The sequence below is a fragment of the Artemia franciscana genome, chromosome 6, assembly GCF_032884065.1.
Source record: "Artemia franciscana chromosome 6, ASM3288406v1, whole genome shotgun sequence".
Classification (NCBI taxonomy): domain Eukaryota; kingdom Metazoa; phylum Arthropoda; class Branchiopoda; order Anostraca; family Artemiidae; genus Artemia; species Artemia franciscana.
The window spans coordinates 6,961,088-6,979,559 of NC_088868.1; the positions used below are offsets into that span (position 1 = coordinate 6,961,088).

The 18,472-nt window shown below is 34.7% G+C and overlaps 1 protein-coding gene across 1 annotated transcript in view; it reads left to right on the plus strand.

Moving 5' to 3' along the window:
- The window catches only part of LOC136027972 (trypsin I-P1-like), a 72,604-nt gene that overhangs the window by 36,821 nt on the left and 17,311 nt on the right, over nt 1-18,472 (plus strand). Inside the window, exon 3 of the mRNA XM_065705465.1 lies at nt 2,313-2,411. Within this exon, the coding sequence (XP_065561537.1) occupies nt 2,313-2,411 (99 nt within the window). The remainder of the gene's footprint in view (nt 1-2,312; nt 2,412-18,472) is intronic.

Consider the following 18,472-nt stretch of genomic DNA (forward strand, 5'->3'; position numbering starts at 1 on the left):
GAGGTGTTTGACAACTAAAGCACTTCTCTCATCCAGGAGTCTAACAGAATCTTAACTTCCCGAGAGGTAGTTACCCTTCCAAAATATCAGCTTTAAATTAACCCAAAACAATACTAGATGGCACTAATACTAGATGGCACTAGCACTAATCACTTTAATGTATTTGTCTGGTATACCATACAATCCCACACGAGCCTAACTCAGAATCAGTTAACACAACGTAACCTAAATAAAAAAATCAATTGTGGTGCCATTTATAACTTTATAATTTTTTAGGGACTTGGAATTTTTACCAGATTTTGTTAATAGGTTGTATGATTTTGAAAATACAACGTAAGGTTTTGATAGTGCAAAAAAGGATTCTCATTATATCAGACGAGAATTTGATAATGTAGTGCAAGAGGTTTGATAAAATTACACAAGATTTTGATAATACTTGATATTATTTTGATAGTACCAGACCCGATTTTGCTATAACCATTCTAATTTTTGATAATAACTTGCAAGATTTATAAAGTATCTCGAAATCCACCTGAACTTTTAGACTGAATCAAATAGTACGAGCAACTTTAAAGAGAGGAAAATGGTGCTAGTGTAGAATAATGGTGCTAGTGTAGAGCTAGTGTAGAGCAACTTTAAAGAGAGGAAAATGGTGCTAGTGTAGAGCAATGGTGCTAGTGTAGACCTAGTGTAGAGCAGATTTAAAGAGAGGAAAATGGTGCTAGTGTAGAGCTAGCGTAGAGCAACTTTAAAGAGAGGAAAATGGTGCTAGTGTAGAGCTAGTGTAGAGCAACTTTAAAGAGAGGAAAATGGTGCTAGTGTCGACGAAAACATCACCATCACTATCTAGCATTTGGTGTTTCTAGGCATTTTTTAGCGTAATAATAAAGACAAATTTGTGTTATAAGTGTAACTGCACAAACATTACTGTAGTTATAATTGTATGATCTTAGTTTCTGAGAAAAACAGAATTACTGAGTTTAAAAAATGCCAAGAAACACCAAAGGCTACATAGCGTTGGTGATTTTTTCTGTTGACACTAGTGCCGATTTGCACTCTTAGAAATCGACTACGCTCTTTGTTCTGAAGATTAAGCTATATTTTGAAACTTGGTTTAGCACATCTAGAATATAGTTTCATACCAAAAAAATACAGGCTACTTTTCGTAAATCGAAACGTTCTCGGTCAATTTTATTTTCCAAAATCACAAGTTCTCTGAAGTTAAAAATAAATTAAAATTTAGATATTTTCAAGAAAATTCTTTTCAACGCGATTTTTTAAGAACGTTATAATTAGAAATTTTATTAGTGTTCATTTTATTATATAATTTTATTAATATTATTTTATTTATATTAGATTATTTTATTTCATTATTTTATTTTATTACTGTTTATTTTGTGTTTATTTATTAGTGTCTATTAGTGTTTTATTAGAAATCTCTTTTTTGAATCCTATAAAACATTAAATTCTCCAATAGCTCACTTCACGTAGCTTCACTCAGGATTAAGGTTGCCAACTTTTTGCTCTATGAATGGGTCCCCTGAGCATTTAAAATGTTGTGTCTTTATGTTGTGTCTAATATGTGTCTTTTTTAGCTAACATGTATCATTTTTAGCTAAAATGTGTCTATCTTGAAATCGCAAAACCTAGAGGTTATTTTTTGTACCAGTCGTAATATTAACCAAAAGATGCTTTGCAAACCCCTTCAAAGCGACCAGTAGCGACCAGTTAGCGACCATCAAATATAATGAAAACGAAAAAAAATGAAAGATTCATACAAAATAACTAAGCATGAAAGCAAGAAACTCATACAAACATGTAAATCCCTTACTTTACGGAAAATTCTTTGCTTAAGACGTCTCTGACAAAACCTGGATGGTAAAAAAAAATAAAATAAAACAGAAAAAGTACTAATTTGGTGGGAAGTAATAATTTTTTGGCCAAAATATATATCCAGCTGGGAAATTTTTCGTTTTATGTCGTAAATTTACAAAATGTGTCTCTTTTTTACCCTTTTATGTCCCAAGTTTTTAAAATATGTTGATTTTTCTCCTTTTATGTCATTATGTCCTGAGCACATGAGAATGTGTCCTTTTGACACAAAATGTGTCCAGTTGGCAACCCTGCTCAGAACTAACTTCGGGGGCTCAGTGGCTGCGAACGATTTTACCTGCAAAGAGGAAGGATGAATTCCACCTCCATAGGAATTTTTCCGAAAAGTATCCTGAAGAAGGAATTAAAAGTAAAGGTAAGGGTATATACCTGCTATAATTTTTTGTCCATTTGTCCTTAAAACCGTTTTCCTGTTTTAGAATGGATCTTTTGAAGGTTGTATTGGGAGTAAATGACATAAAATCATCGTCTGTACCAGTTTTCGACGTTGAAAGAGCAATAACTGCTGACTACGATTTGTAAGTTTGATTTTTTTTTCTCATTATTTGTACATTTTAGATACTTTATTTTTGTACATATTTTGATGTTGACAGAGAAGCAGCCATGATTATGATTTGTAAGTATAAGGTATTCTCTTGATTTTTTAGTTTTATTTGTTATATTTCGACCTTGAGAGAAAAATAGTTGGGGACAATGGTTTTTAAGTTTATATTTTTCCGCGTATCTGTATTGTGTTTTTGAAGTTTTTTTTTCTGTTTTTGAAGAAGTTCCATCTAATTATATTTTGTAAATACATGTCATTAAATTAAGGTATCTAAGAAAGGATTAAAGGTTAAATAATAAAATTCATAGTTACTTAAGAAGAAAAGGGGATCTATATATATAAAAATAAGTTGTTTGTTTGTGTGTCTGTCTGTCAGTCCGCATATGACGTCTGAATTATTTCATCATATACCAATTCAAAAACGAATGTATTCAAGCCGAAGTAGCTGAGTTGGTAAAGCGTTATGTTCCAGGTTCTAGGTCCGAGAGGTTCCAGGTTCAAACCTTGGCTTTAGCATTAATACAAAGGAAGAAAAAAAACTAAAAAAGGTAAAAACTACAAAAAAACTAAAAAGAAAATACTAAAAAAACTAATAAAGCTAAAAAACTAAAAAAAACTTTAAAAAAGGTAAAAAACTAAAAAAGAAAAAACTAAAAAAAGGTAAAAGCTACAAAAAAACTAAAAAGAAAAAAAAAACTAAAAACTAATAAAAAACTAAAAAACTAAAAAAAAAATAAAAACTGAAAAAGAAAAAAAACTAAAAAAAGGAAAAAAACTGAAAAATAAAGGAGAAAAAGAAAACTAAAAACGGGGACACAGGGAATATAAATGATGACCGGGACACTCAAAAAGAAATTACAGACTGGGACACTGGGACACAAATAACGACCGGGACATATAAATGACGACCGGGACACTCAAAGATAAATTACAGACCGGGACACCGGGACACAAATGACGACCGGGACACAGGGAATATAAATGACGACCGGGACGCTCAAAGAGAAATTACAGACTGGGACACTGGGACACATATGACGACCAGAATACTGGCAATATAAATGACGACCGGGACACACGGACACAACTACAACGGGGACGCCGGGGGCACAGGGGGATATATAAATGACGACGGGGACACAGGGAATGTTTGATTAGCAATCACCATCAACAAAGCTCAGGGGTAATCATTAGAATAATGAGGTATAGATCTGAATACGGATTGTTTTTCCCATGGACAATTTTATGTTGCATGTTTAAGAGTCGGTAAACCTGACAATCTATTTATATGCACAGACAATGGGACATCGAAGAATGTTGTATATTTTCAAATTTTACGTAGTTAAAAACATATATATATATATATATATATATATATATATATATATATATATATATATATATATATATATATATATATATATATATATATATATATCTATATTCACAGGTGGGACAGAGGGACACAACTACAATGGCGCGTAACTAATATGGCGCGTAACGACTTATTTTTCAGGAAAACTGTGGATAGGGATTAGGCACAGGGCTTAGCAGCCAGAAGCTACACTTTTCATGGAAAGTGACATTGACTTGACTTTGACTTAACACTGTTGCTCATCAAGGTTGTCAGTGTGGAGGGAACTGGTTGACAGTGCCGTCAGTCTCCTCCAAGTAGCCCAGTCCAGGGCTAAGGAGGGGGCTCATTCTGGTTGATATTGCAGCTGAGCAGGCAAAGTGACACTAGTGAAAAAAATTAGTGACAAAGTGAAAGTCACATTAACCTGCTTAAAGTCCATAGAGAAAGACCCGCCTGGCTGGCTTGGAAATTCAGAAATAATTTGCTTTAGAAAACTTTTAGAAGCTTTCTTTCAGGCTTAGCAGCCAGAGGCCGCTCAGTGTTCATAAAACGTCATAAGCCTACTTAACATGCACAAAATTCTTAAAATCAACCAAGACCATATCTCGGAAACAGTGTTACTAAATGTATAGGATTCATATCCAGACTTATCTAGACTTATTAGTCTATGATTACCTAGACTCTTTTACCTATTACCTATTTACCTTTTTACTATATTACCAATAACCTGATTATTATTATTTAGATTTAGTATTCATACCTAGACTTGAAGTCCATCATTACGTATCATGGAAAACCTGATCTAACTTTGGGCAATGTTTTTTTTTGTAAACTATAACAATTTAGGGGCTTTATCCCTAGACACCTCCCTCTATAAAATTATGTCATATGGAGCCATCACAAATGTAGTGTGGTGCAAATACAGAACCGTTCCTAGCGTCGGGGGTGCCCGGAGCAAAATTATTTACAGTGCCTCCCTCCCTACTTAAATATAAGCAAAATAAAGCCAAAGTGAAAAATTGGATCAAAGTGAACAGTTCACCAGCCGCGGCGTCCCCCAAGGTAAGATACCCGGCGCAAATGCCCCAACTGCCTCTAAGTACCGTCGTTAGAGAGAGGGAAAGAGATAATTTATTAGCAAAAAACATATACAATAATTATCGCCATCCAATGAAAGACTCTGACTGGAAGTGCCAAAACGTACCGAAAAGTCTTGCCAATAAGAAAACAGAAAAGGCTTTTTTGATAACTCCACATTTTATTGTTTAAAAATCTAACGCCAATTAACGCTTAATGCTGATACAAACGGTATTTTTCCGTAAGCTTTACCAGTTAGAGCGTGAACCCCACAAACTGCATCGTGCTCCAAGTTTCTAATCACGTGAAAAATCATTGCAGATACAGTGTAACGCAGAAATACAACAAATAGAGTGTTATGGTTGACACATTGCATGCCAGTAAGGACATTAGATAATAAAAATAATATACTGAAAAATCACCGAAAACACCTAAAAATTTGCCTTAAGAAAAGAACAAATTATTATAAGAAATACAATTTTTATACTCATTTAAATTGAGAGTCTCAGATGTCTTCTGCTTTTAGTCAATTTTGCTGACTTTTTGAAAGTAAGCTCTTTTTCCCACTCCGCATGATATTTAACTTCAGCATATTGAAATATATTTGTAAGGGAAGCCCAAGTGAATCCATAGAAGGAAGGTGAAGAGATTCTGCAAAGGTTAAGGATGGGGGTCATTCACAAGTGTTGAGCTCCTCACCTGCCAATTATAGCAAATGAAGTGGAGGAAGGTGACAAAAGCCTGCAAAGTGGGCAATTTTGTTAGCAAAGGTGTGTGCAAAAAATATGTTTTTATATTTATCACATTTTTCAATTATCTTCTTTTTCAATTGCTTGAAATTATCAATTATCAATTATAAATTGAAAATATTAATTTTTTTTCAATTTATCAAATGAATTTATATGTCTATTTATCACCCTCCATTTCCAATTGTTTGAAATTATCAATTATCAATTATAAATTGAAAATATTATTTTTTTTAATGTGTCAAATGAATTTATATGTTTGATTATTATCTCTTCTTTTTCAATTGTTTGTCAATCTGGTTTATAACATCTTTCCAGTTTGTACTAACGAATAAGGAGCGACTTGCCAAATAGTGATCGAAACTATAAAAAGTGGACTTCTGATAACAATAGATGCATCAAAAAAATAGGCTTTTTATTCTGATTCAATATATACCACCACCACCACCAACAACAACTCACTGCAGCACCAAGCCGCCTGAGGCCAACACAGCTACGCACGCTCCTCCTCCAACCTAATCTATTTAAAGCCTCCCTCTTTACACCCTCCCAGGAAGTTCCCATTTCCTTTAAATCCTTATTTATGACATCCTCCCAACCCAGACAAGGACGACCTGCTTTCCGTGTAGCCCCAGACGGTTGGCCAAAAAGGACAATCTTCGGTAATCTGTCATCCTTCATCCGTAGAACGTGGCCTAGCCATCTCAACCTTTCTTTCATTATAGCCCCAGAAAGCGGGATTGAACCACACTTTTCGTACAACCTACTGTTTGAAATACGGTCAGTCAGCCGGGTACCCAGAACAATCCGTAGGCAATTTCTCTGGAAAACATCTAGTAAATTTTCATCTGCTTTTCGGAGTGTCCATGCTTCAGAGCCATATTTGACCACTGTCATCACTGTAGCTTCCAATATTCTAATCTTGGTTTGTAGGCTTATCTTTCTATTCTTCCAAACTTTTTTTAACTGTGAAAAAACACCCTGAGCTTTAGCTATTCTACTTTTAACATCTTCACTGCTCCCACCATCTTTACTAATAATACTACCAAGGTAACTGAAGCTCCCAACCTGATCAATCTTTTCGTTACCTAAGGTCACCTGTTCATCTTCATTTATTCCTAACCTTAGTGACTTAGTCTTCTTAACATTAATTTTCAAGCCTATTTTAGCACCCTGAACTCGTAAAACCTCTAAAAATTCATTCATTTTGCTCACACTTTCATCTAATATGCTTAAATCATCAGCATAATCTAAGTCCAGGAGCGTTCTTCCTCCCCATTTGATTCCATGGTCTCCAATTGCCTTTCCTGTGCTCCTTAAGACGAAGTCCATCAAAATGATCCATATAAAGGGGGATAGAACACAACCCTGCTTAACTCCTGATTTAATACAAAACCAGTTGCTAACCTCATTTCCTACCTTAACCGCAGCAGTATTATTCTCGTACATAGCGCAAATCACTTTAATGTATTTTTCTGGTATACCATATAACGATAAGACCTTTGTTAACGCTGTTCTATCAACAGAATCGAAAGCTTGCTCATAATCGATAAAACTAAGGACCAAAGGTGTTTGACAACGAAGGGACTTCTCAATTATTAACCTAAGAGTGAAAACATGGTCGACACATCCTCTACCTTTTCTAAAACCGCATTGTTCTTCCCTTAAAACTTTGTCTACAGCATGTCTCAGTCTAAAAAGTATCATATTACTCAGTAATTTGCTACCTACAGAGACCAGACTAATGCCTCGATAATTCCGACATTCACTCTTGTCACCTTTCTTATACAGTGGTTTAATTAAGGTTTTCCTAAAATCATTGGGTACTTCCCCTTTTTCAAAAATCATGTTCATAATCTTCAGTAGCTTATTCCTAACCTCAGAGCCACCATATTTAAGGAACTCATTAAGGAATCTTAAGAAAAATAGCACCATCGGATTCAGAATATCAGAAAACCCCTACTTTAGAGGTTTACACGTGACCAAAACGATTGAAGGGTAACTAGCCCCCCTCTCACACCTTTTTGTACCAATTCATCTAACCAAAATTTTAGCCATAGCCATTGCCAGTTCAGGTTAATTAAAAGAAACAATAACTATGCCTCTGAGGATGGTATGCCCCCCCCCCCCAGCCTCAAGGAAAAGTGCTGCAAAGACGAAATTTACCATTATTGACTTACAGTATTTTTTATTAGGATAGATAAACACATTTTTTTTGGGGTAGAGTTTTCTGTAAAGGGATTCTGCTCTGGGAGAATAGTTCATGAGGAGGGATGTACACAAGGGTGAACTTTCTAGAGAAAACTTCATACGGGGGAAATTTGCCCAACTTACTATACGGAATTGTTTTTATTTGTCTTATTTTCGCTTTGGTGACTCAATGTCACATGTGGAGATGTTCTGGGGGAAACTTTCAGTAGAATAAGAATTCTCTAAGGCATTTTTACGTAGGGGGGATTTCTCAAGGGAAAATTCTCCATGGGAAAATATCACCAAGAGAAATTCTCAGTGGGGAAATTTTCTGCAGGAGAAACTTCCCATTTTTTCACTCAAGGGGACTCCTCCATGACCTTGAAAAGGCTCAGAAATTACATAAAAACGAAATTTCCTTAAAACGAAAGTATGTTAAGGAGTATTTTTATGGCGAAATCGTAAGCAACAAATTTTCCGGGGGGAAGTCGTAGCGAAGATGAAATTGTCCAGGAGTAATTTCCCGGCCGAAGAATTTTACGTATAAGGAAATTTCTATGGATCAATTCTTCGTGGGGGATTTTTCACAGGGGAGATTCCCTGGGATTATTTAAGAAGCAATCAAAAATTAAATAAAAAAAACTTTTTTTTCTAGCATCATTAAAACAAAACGAACAGAATTTTTTCCGTATATAAGGGGGGCTGTCCCCTTTTCAATACCCTGTTCTTTGCGCTAAAGTGTGACCTTTTGTCTCAATTGTTTAAGAAGGATTCCTGAAACACAAGGGCCGTTTAATTGTAATCAGAACCTTTTTTAAAGTCCTTCAAAAAATTTAGCGTAAAGAGAGGGGTTTTGAGAAGGAGGCAGCCCCCTCATACATGGCATAATTTCTTACATTCAGCCAAAAACATTTTTTTCAAAATACATATAAGGAAGGCCTGAGTAAAATTTGGACACATGCGAGGGCCAAAGTGAGGACCCTGAGCTTCCGATTGTACCAAGCGAAGCAAGCTGAAGGGAAGTAAAAAAAAATTCACGATTTTTCGGTCCTGAAGGACGAAGGACCAAGTACCGCCAGATCGAAACCAGTGCTAATTGTAAAGACTAATGACTTGAACCCTACTTCTAATCAAAGCGAATACCCACGCATAAGGGCCAAAGGCTAAAGTCCTACCCCAGTGAAGGAAGGGTGATTTGCAAGACCCTGAGGCCCAAGCTCCCAAATGTAAGGAGCAACGAATCAGAAAGTGGTGACAAAGGTCCCATGAATCACGCTTTTTGCTAGCCAAAAGGCCTACGAAGTGAGTCTTTTTGGTTAATACTTTTCAGAGAAAGGTATAAAGTCACATGGACATTACGTAGAAAAGTAGTTTAGCAAAGTAGACTAAATCAATTAATTAATACTAACAACGAGTTTAATTTATGTCTCAATCATTTTTTTTTCAAAAATTACAGAGGAACGCCCAACAATTGTGGTCCACTATAATTTGTGAAACATTTTGTAGGGAAATTAGAACTGGTACCACTTCTTTGTCTCTGTTTTTGTCCTATAGGAAATTACCGAGGATTTTTTTTTAAAGTTCAGATAAAATAAATTCATATACTTCAGCTTAAAAAGATGAAATTCTTTGAAGCATGGAACTTATAAAATAAAAAAAAAATTTTCTCGTATAATAGCTATTTATTTATTTAGACTAATTTACTGGCTCTAATTTTTTTTTTTCTTTAAGGATTTAAAATGCCGTTTCAGAAGATTTTCAGAAATTAATATTACATTTTAACTTTTCAACTTTCAGGTTAGACATTTTGATTAGGTTTCCTTGAGAGCGAGAGGATTGTCATTCCTTAGAGGTAGTCAACGAGATCTGAGTAGGCGTATGCTCTGGTAGGAGATTCACCCAAAGATTGGGTTACGGGTTCAAGAGTTATAACCGGGTGGTCTCTGCTTCATTCCATACTTTTCCAAGAAGAGAAATGATATTGAAGATAAAATTTATTCTTTCGAAATCGTTTCTCTTTATTAAATAATCAGAAGACGACTGGTCTTATCTGCAGCAATTAAGTTAAATATTTTATGGATCCAGTTTGTCCAGGCAAACAGCAAAAAAAAAAAAAAAAAAAAAAAATGCTCGGCCAAAAACACCAAGTGTTCTCACCCTTAAAGTATCCACCATATTTTTTGGTATTCAAAACTACGACTAGACTGATAAATCCACATAAGTGGTTAAATTATATCTTTACTGTTGGTAAAGACAATAAATTGTCAGAAACTGACAATAAATTATCAAACGCTTTTTTGGTAGTTATTTAGACATTTTTTTTAGATTTTTTTTTTAATCTTACGTTGCGCAACCACTAAAGGATGTATGCTGAAACAATAAGTAAAATAAAATTTTCTTAGTTAATTTCATTTTTTACTTAATTTTTTAAAAATTAGAAATACAAAAATCACCAATAAAAATTCATTATTATGTTATTTTGAAATTATTTTTGAACAAATAAATCAAATTAATTTTCTCTTCTGTCCAGGCTAGAGTAACAACAGCAAAAAAAAGGCAACAAAAAGCTCAGCCAAAAACACCAAGTGTGTCACGGCCTTAAAGTACCCACCATATTTTTTGGTATTCACAACTACGACTAGACTGATAAATCTACATAAACGGTTAAATTATATCTTTACTGTTGGTAAAGACAATAAATTGTCAGAAATTTACAATAAATGATCAAACGCTTTTGTGGTAGTTATTTAGACATTTTTTCAGATTTTTTTTTTCTAATATTACGTTGTGCAACCACTGAAGGATATATGCTGAAAACAATAGGCTAAGTAAAAAAAGATTCTTAGTTAATTTCATTTTTTACCTAATTTTATAAAATTATAAATAAAAAATCACCAATAAAACTCATTATTATACTATTTTGAAATAATTTTTGAACAATAAAATCAAATAACTAATTTTCTCGATTAAGCTCCAAATATTCCGTGTGAAAACTTCAGCTCATTCTCAACTCCAACTTAATCCCTGTGTTCATTTCGTCCAAATATGGAGTAAAAATGACTAATGGTGACAATCTACCAAAATCTCACTTCGGATATTTTCCATAAACTCTTTCACATAACCCTTTGATCACAAAAGAAATCACAATCTCTAAACAATTAATCCATATATTTTCAAACCTATTTGAACAATCATGACAAAGGCCAGACCGCTCTCCGTGGGAACGCATCATTCCCAGGGTGACACGTGGATAAGGCTAACAAATTATTACTTTCGAAGGAAGACGGGTGTCAGTATAGGGATATATTGGATTTGCCAATTGGGATAGCTGCTCCAAGCGTGGGAGTTGGGATAAATACGAATAATGTAAGTAAATTAATATATAACGAGGATCAGAGAACAGTGACAGTGAGAAGCGATAGCTTGTAAAAATGAAGATTAGTAATTTTTAGATTCCAAGGACATAAAAAATAAAATTTTTTGCAATTGGGATAGCTGCTCCAAGCGTGGAAGTTGAAATAAATTCAAATAGTATAAGTAAATTAATATATAACGAGGATCAAAGAGTGGTATGAAGCGATGGCCTGTCAAAATGAAAATTAGTAATTTTTAAATTCCAAGGACATAAGAAACAACATTTTTTTTGCAATTGGGATAGCTACTCCAAGCGTGGGAGTTGAAATATTTTCAAATAGCGTAAGTAAATTAATATATAAAGAGGATTAAAGAGTGGTGTGAAGCGATGGCTTGTCAAAACGAAAATTAGTAATTTTTAAATTCCAAGGACATAAAAAAAACATTTTTTGAAATTAGAATAGCTACTCCCAGCGTGGGAGAAATAAATAAATTCGAATAATGTAAATTCGATACAAAAAACAGCATTTTTTGCAATTGGGATAGCTGCTCTAGGCGTGGAAGTTGAAATATATTTGAATAATGTAAGTAAATTAATATATAACGAGGATCAAAGGGTGGTGTGAAGTGATAGCTCGTAAAAATGAAAATTAGTAATTCCGAAATTTCAAGGACATAAAAAATAACATTTTTTGCAACCTAGATCCAACTTGGGTTAATTATATCTGAAAACCGCGATTTTCTAGGATTTGTCTTTTGAATGTTTCAAAATTATGAGCCTTTTAGGGCAGTATCTTAATTAAACTACTGTGTAAGAAAGGTGATAAGAGTGAGTGTGGTAATTATTGAGGCATTAGTCTGGTCTCTGCAGGAAGAAAATTCCTTAGTAATATGATACTTTTTAGACTGAGAGATGCTATAGATGATGTTTTAAGAGAACAACAGAGTTTTAGAGTTTTGGTTTTAGAAAAGGTAGATGATTTGTCGCCCGAATTTTTACTCTTGAATAATTGAAAAGCGCCTGAGTTATCAAACACCTTTGGTTTTCAGTTTTATAGATTATGAGCAAGCGTTTGATTCTGTTGATAGAAGAGCTCTAGAAAAGGCTTTATCCTTGTATGGTATACCATACAAATACATTAAAAAGATTAGTGCTATGTATGAAAATAACACTGCTGTGGTTAAGGTAGAAAATTAGGTTAACAGCTGGTTTCGTGTTAAATCAGGAGTTAAGCGGAGTTGTATTCTATCCCCCTTGATATGCATCATTTGATAGATTCTGTCTTAAGAAGCACAGGAAAGGTAACGGGAGACCATAGAATCAAACAAGGAGGGAAAACTCCCCTGGACCTAGATTATGCTGGTGATTTAAGCATCCTAGATGAAAGTTTGAGCAAAATGAATGAGCTTTAGAGGTTTTGCGAGTTCAGGGTGCCATAATTGGTTTGAAAAATTAATGTTAAGAAAACTAATTCGCTAAGGCTAGAAATTAATGAAGATGAAAAGGTGACGTTTGGTAACGAAATGATTGATCAGGTGGACGTCTTCACATACCTTGGTAGTATTATTAGTAAAGACGGCAGGAGCAGTGAAGATGTTAAAAATAGGAATAGCTATAGCCAGCTTTTTGCCAATCAGAGTACTTCTTGCGTTTGTCGTTAGGTACAATCCAGAAGTCAAATGGCGTTCCAGAACGCCAGATATCAATTACTTTTGACTCTTAAAAAGAGCACTAGAACTTCCAATTTACAATCGAATGATCACCTTTCGAAGTTTCTACGACGAATCCTTCTATACAAAGTGCTTTGGTAAGGAATAGCCATGGCTCAGGGTGTTTTTCACAGTAAAAAAGAAGTTTGGAAGAATAGGAAGATAAGTCTGCAAACCAAGATTAGAATATTATAAGCTACATTTACTAATGAATAAACAAATACATATCTAGGATCACCATAAAATGCTGATTCTTTGATTAAATAGATTAGGACTTATATTTTCCTTATTAAGGGTCAAAATCTATTGGCAGGCAGCCAACAATGGGGAAGCATACATTTTTCCATGGTTTTTCCCTATTCTACTCTTTTTCCTTTGGTTTCCTTACAGTTACTTCATAGTCCCAGACTCGCTGCCCCCCCTGGTCGGCGCCCATGATGGGGTAGGAAATAACATCTAACATCTCATCATTTGGAGATATATATATTTGGACTAAGTTTGCTCTTTTAGATCGGTGGACAAAAGCTCCCCTTTTAATATAGGAATAGTTGGAGAATAATATAAATTGTTATATTGACGTTGTTACCTGCAAAGATTGGAGAGGGGTGGAGAACACCCTCTAGGGACATGATTTACAGAAGAAACCTCTTTGAAAACGTGAAAATTATCTCTCAATTAATTTATTAAAACCCCTCCTGGAAGTATTTTAAGTGTTTCTCATTTTCATAGATGATTGTATTAGATCACTTCCGAAGTATCAAACAGTTCGTGGTAACGAACTGTAGTAAGGATGGACCCGGCTCAATAATAACCAAAACTCTAAAAAACGGAATTTTGTTAGCAATAGCTACATCAAAAGAATCACATTTTAATGCTGATTTTAAATATTTAAGTTTAATAACTTATGTTTTAGTCTTACCCATCAAAAGTTACGACCCTGAGAAAATTTGCCTTATTTTAGAAAATAGGGGGAAACACCCCCTAAAGTCATAGAATCTTAACGAAAATCACACCATCAGATTCAGCGTATCAGAGAACCATACTGTAGAAGTTTCAAGCACCTATCTACAAAAATGTGAAATTTGTATTTTTTGCCAGAAGGCAGATCACGGATGCGTGTTTATTTGGTTGTTTGTTTTTTTGTTTTGTTTTTTTTCAGGGGCGATTGTATCGACCCAGTGGTCTTAGAATGTTGCAAGAGGGCTCATTCTAACGGAAATAAAATGTTCTAGTGCCCTTTTTAAGTTACCATAAAAATTGGAGGGCACCTAGGCCCCTCCCACGCTAATTATTTTCCCAAAGTCATCGGCTCAAAATTCTGAGATAGCCATTTTATTTAGCATAGTCGAAAAACCTTATAACTATGTCTTTGAGGACGACTTACTCCCCCACAGTCCCCGTGGGAGGGGCTACAAGTTACAAACCTTGACCTGTGCTTACATATAGTAATGGTTATTGGGAAGTGTACAGACGTTTTCGGAGGATTTTTTTGGTGGGCGGAGTTGTTGAGAAGAGGGGGATGTGTTGGGGGAACTTTCCATGGAGTAATTTGTCATGGGGGAAGAGAATTTCCATGAAGGGAGCGCAGAATTTTCTAGCATTATTTAAAAAAAAAAATAAAAAAAATAAATATGAAAAAGTTTTTTCATCTGAAAGTCAGGAGCAGCATTAAAACGAACAAAAATTACTACACATATAAGGGGATTCGTCCCCTCCTCAATCCTCACTCTTTAAGCTAAAGTATTTTTAGTAATTTCAACTATTTATTCTACAGTCTTTGTGATTCAGGGGTCATTCTTAAGGAATTAGGACAAAACTTAAGCTTTGTTGTAAAGGGCGAGGTACTGCTGAGGGGGTAAACCCCCTCATACGTAATAAAACATACCAATACAAAAGTTCGTTACGTAAGCTAATTCGTACGTTACGTATATCTTTTACTAATAAAAACGTTTGTAAAAAATTAAATGTTCTAGTTGCCTTTTTAAGTAACCAAAAAACTGGGGGACGGGAGACTAGGCCTCCTTCACCGCTCATTTTTCCCAAAATCATTCGATCAAAACTATGAGAAAGCCATTTAACTAAAAAACTAAATATGCAAATTTCGTTTTAATAATTCATCTGCGCAGAGCCAAAATCAAAACATACATTAATTCAAAAACGCAAGCCCCGCCCATCTGTCGTTTAAATAACACTAGCTCATAAAGAGAACAGCTATCATGAATCACCTGATAATAAAGGACAATTGTATTAATGACAGGTGAAATATTGTTGAACAGAACTGTTCCCATTTTCGGGCAGTGTTGCCACTGGTTCCTTATTTGTTTCCGCGGAAAAAACATCTTGGAGAACTTTGGTGAAATGTTATGTTGCTGAAAGAAAGGATTCTAGGGGTTAGGAGCAGAGTTGCCAACTTTCTACTCCGTGAATTTGTCCCCTGAGCATCCAAAAACATGTTATTTTCAGCAATATTATATATTGTCTATAATATGTCCACAACATGTTCATCTTGAAATCTCAAAAACATGTTTTTTTAAGACTTGTGTCATTGACCAAAAGACGCTTTGTAAACCTTTTTCAAAACGGCCAGTTAACATTAAATATAATGAAAACGAAAAAAAATTAATTTAGTTCACCCATACAGAATGAAATAGTGTGAAAGCACTGAATTCATAAAAACATGTAAACAGTAAAAAAAAATACTTGTGGGAGCTTAAGGTTCATCTTCCAACGACGATTCCTTATTGACAGGTATGGTCGGCATGAGGATCAGCATTTTCCCTTCTTTGGTAGCTTTTTGCCAATAAGAGTACTTCTTGCGCATGTCATAAGGTACAATCCAGAAGTCAAATGACGTTCCAGAACGCCAGATATTAATTACTTTTTACTCTTAAAAAGAGCACTAGAACTTCCAATTTACAATCGAATGATCTGCTTTCGAAGTTTCTACGATGAATGCTTCTATACTAAGTGCTTTGGTAAGGAAGAAAAGAAAAAAACACTAATAAATAATTCGTTGTGCCCACATCGCTCTTTACCTCAGCAGGTCTAGTTTGCTACCTATGATTTCTGGTTAATTTGAGTTTTACATGTTCTTTGGACTATTTTAAATAACATTGGTATCTCACAATTTCGATGATATGCGTTTTGAGAAAAGAAAGCTTCGGAAGGAGGAGGGGGCTAGTTGCCCTCATATCACTTTTGATTCTTAAAAATAACTAGAACTTTCAGTTTCAATCGAAAGAGCTTCTCCAAAGTTTACGCGACCACACTTACCATAAAAACCTTGTGTGTCCCAAGGCATAACTTACAATCCTTATCCATGGGCTCTGGGGGGTTGTGTCAACCCCAAATGCCTTGTTATATGATCTTTAGACTTTTCTTTAAAAAAATGGCCATCTAAAAATTTTTATCGGGTGTATTTGGGGAAAAGTGGATGAGAGGGGGTGACTAGTTGCCCTTAGATCATTTGTGACTAATAAAACGGCACTAGAACTTCTTAATTTTAATACAATGAGACCTCTCTGAAGTTTCTACGTCCACCCCTTCCACTGAATAATGGGCAACTAGTACAACTCATAGGCCTTGCCCTGAAGGTTTGTCATTTAGGAGTTAGAAGGGGGTGTCATCCTCAAAAACATAATTACTAGACCTTTCAAATATGATGAACAAAATGGCAATATCAAAATTTTGACAATGGATATGTTTGGAGAAATGATGAGCGAGGGGGGGTGGTGGTTGTCCTCCAATCAATGTTGATTCTTAAAATGGACACTAGAACTTTCAATTTCAATTAAATGAGCTCCTTTTGAGGTTTCTATGACAACTCGTTCTATGCGAAGTGCCTTCGTCAGAAAAAAAATAATACATTGTGGCCATATCGCTCTTTCCTTAACAATTTTCGAACTGACAGAATTCATCCTGAGTGCTTGTAAAAAATTAGTTGAAAGTAAATAGTTAAGTAGATTTGGTGATAGATAAGTAGTTTTATTACTACTTTGGTGCTAGTGACATTTTTTTTTTTTTTTTTTTTACAAAAATATATATCCAGTAGGAAAATATTTCTTTTTGTCTTAAATTTGCAAAATGTGTCCCTTTTATGTCCCAAATTTCCAAAATATTTCTCTTATTTGCCTTACTTTGTCATTGTGTATCGAGATGTAAGGAAAATGTCCCTTGGAGATGAAATATGTCCAGTTGGCAACCCTGGTAGGAAGAGGTCAGGAAAGAGAGTGGGGTGAATATCAGAACACTGTAAGAATTGTAATTCAGGAGATTTGGAATTATTTCTATTAAAGTACCAAGGACATCAATTAAAATTTGTTTGCCCCCAGACCCAGCTTAGGTCTATTTAAGACTAAAATCCACTATTTTTGAAAATTTTTCTTATGGCTGTTTTAAATTATGAACTGTTTTTCAAGATTAAATTATAAAGGTTTCATGCATCAAAAATAGCCAAAGGTATTTTTTTCTAAAATTTAATTTACCCAACACGAACGGATAGGCAATATCTAACATTGTCATAGTTGTATAGGAGAGTGAAAATAAGGGATTTTCAGACAAGAGCATGTTAGGGGCTTCAATTGGAGGTAGGGGCCATTTAAACCCCTCCTCCGTGCCTCAGCTATATTTTTCTCCCCCCTAAATTCGAAAAAAATAACTTTGTTTCGTATTCTCATTGACAAATACCTTTTTGGCATTTTATTTGAAAAAAAAAGAACTATAAAAAACAAAGTTGTCGCCAAGATTTAAAAAAATACATCCTGGCCCATCCTCCCTAAATTTTCATTGATTGACACCACTGAAACATGCTTCTCTTCAATGATTTAAATAACAAGAAATCTATAAAATAAGTTTTAAATTCAAAATATAACTAATTCTTTATAGGTAAATAGGTACATCATCACCCGGTAACAAAGAGCAATTATATAAATGACAGGTGATAACACCTGGAGCGATTTCGGCATTTTGTAAAGCAGATTTCTAAGCCTTACGGTTTTTTTATAAGAAGAAAAATCTTGGATGCGGTGGTAGAACGCAGCGGTTCTTTGAGAAAGTGGGTTCAGGGATTATGAAGGGGTTAGTACTATTTTTGAAACTTTTGTATTTGTTTCACTTTCAGAAAAGTTGAGTTTTTTCTCAGATGACTTAAAAATTTATCACTGTATTAAGTTGTATATGCAGATTTTTTTGGGTGGTGAGGGGATGGGTGGAATAATAAAAATTTTGAAATGGGAATGATAAGAAACCTCATTAATCTCTCATAAAACCTCATTAATCTCTTTAATCTCTAGTAGACTAAAGACAGTAGAGACGTACACAGGGGGAGCCCATGAATAGCCCCCCAACCCCCCGATCAAAAAATTCTGAATTGCTGTTCTTGTTCACGTTATCTTTTTTTTCATTTTGCCCCATCAAAATAAATCCCAATTACGCGCCTAGCACACACTGTGTTTTGGGTGACCTCTTTGGAATTTTTCTTCCACGCCACCAGCTAAAGTTTCCTCCGTGTATTTTCATAGTGTTTGGCAGCATAACACTCTGAGCTTAGGCGTACTTCTCTAACTAATTAATTGATTAATATTTATGACCATTTTTGTCTAG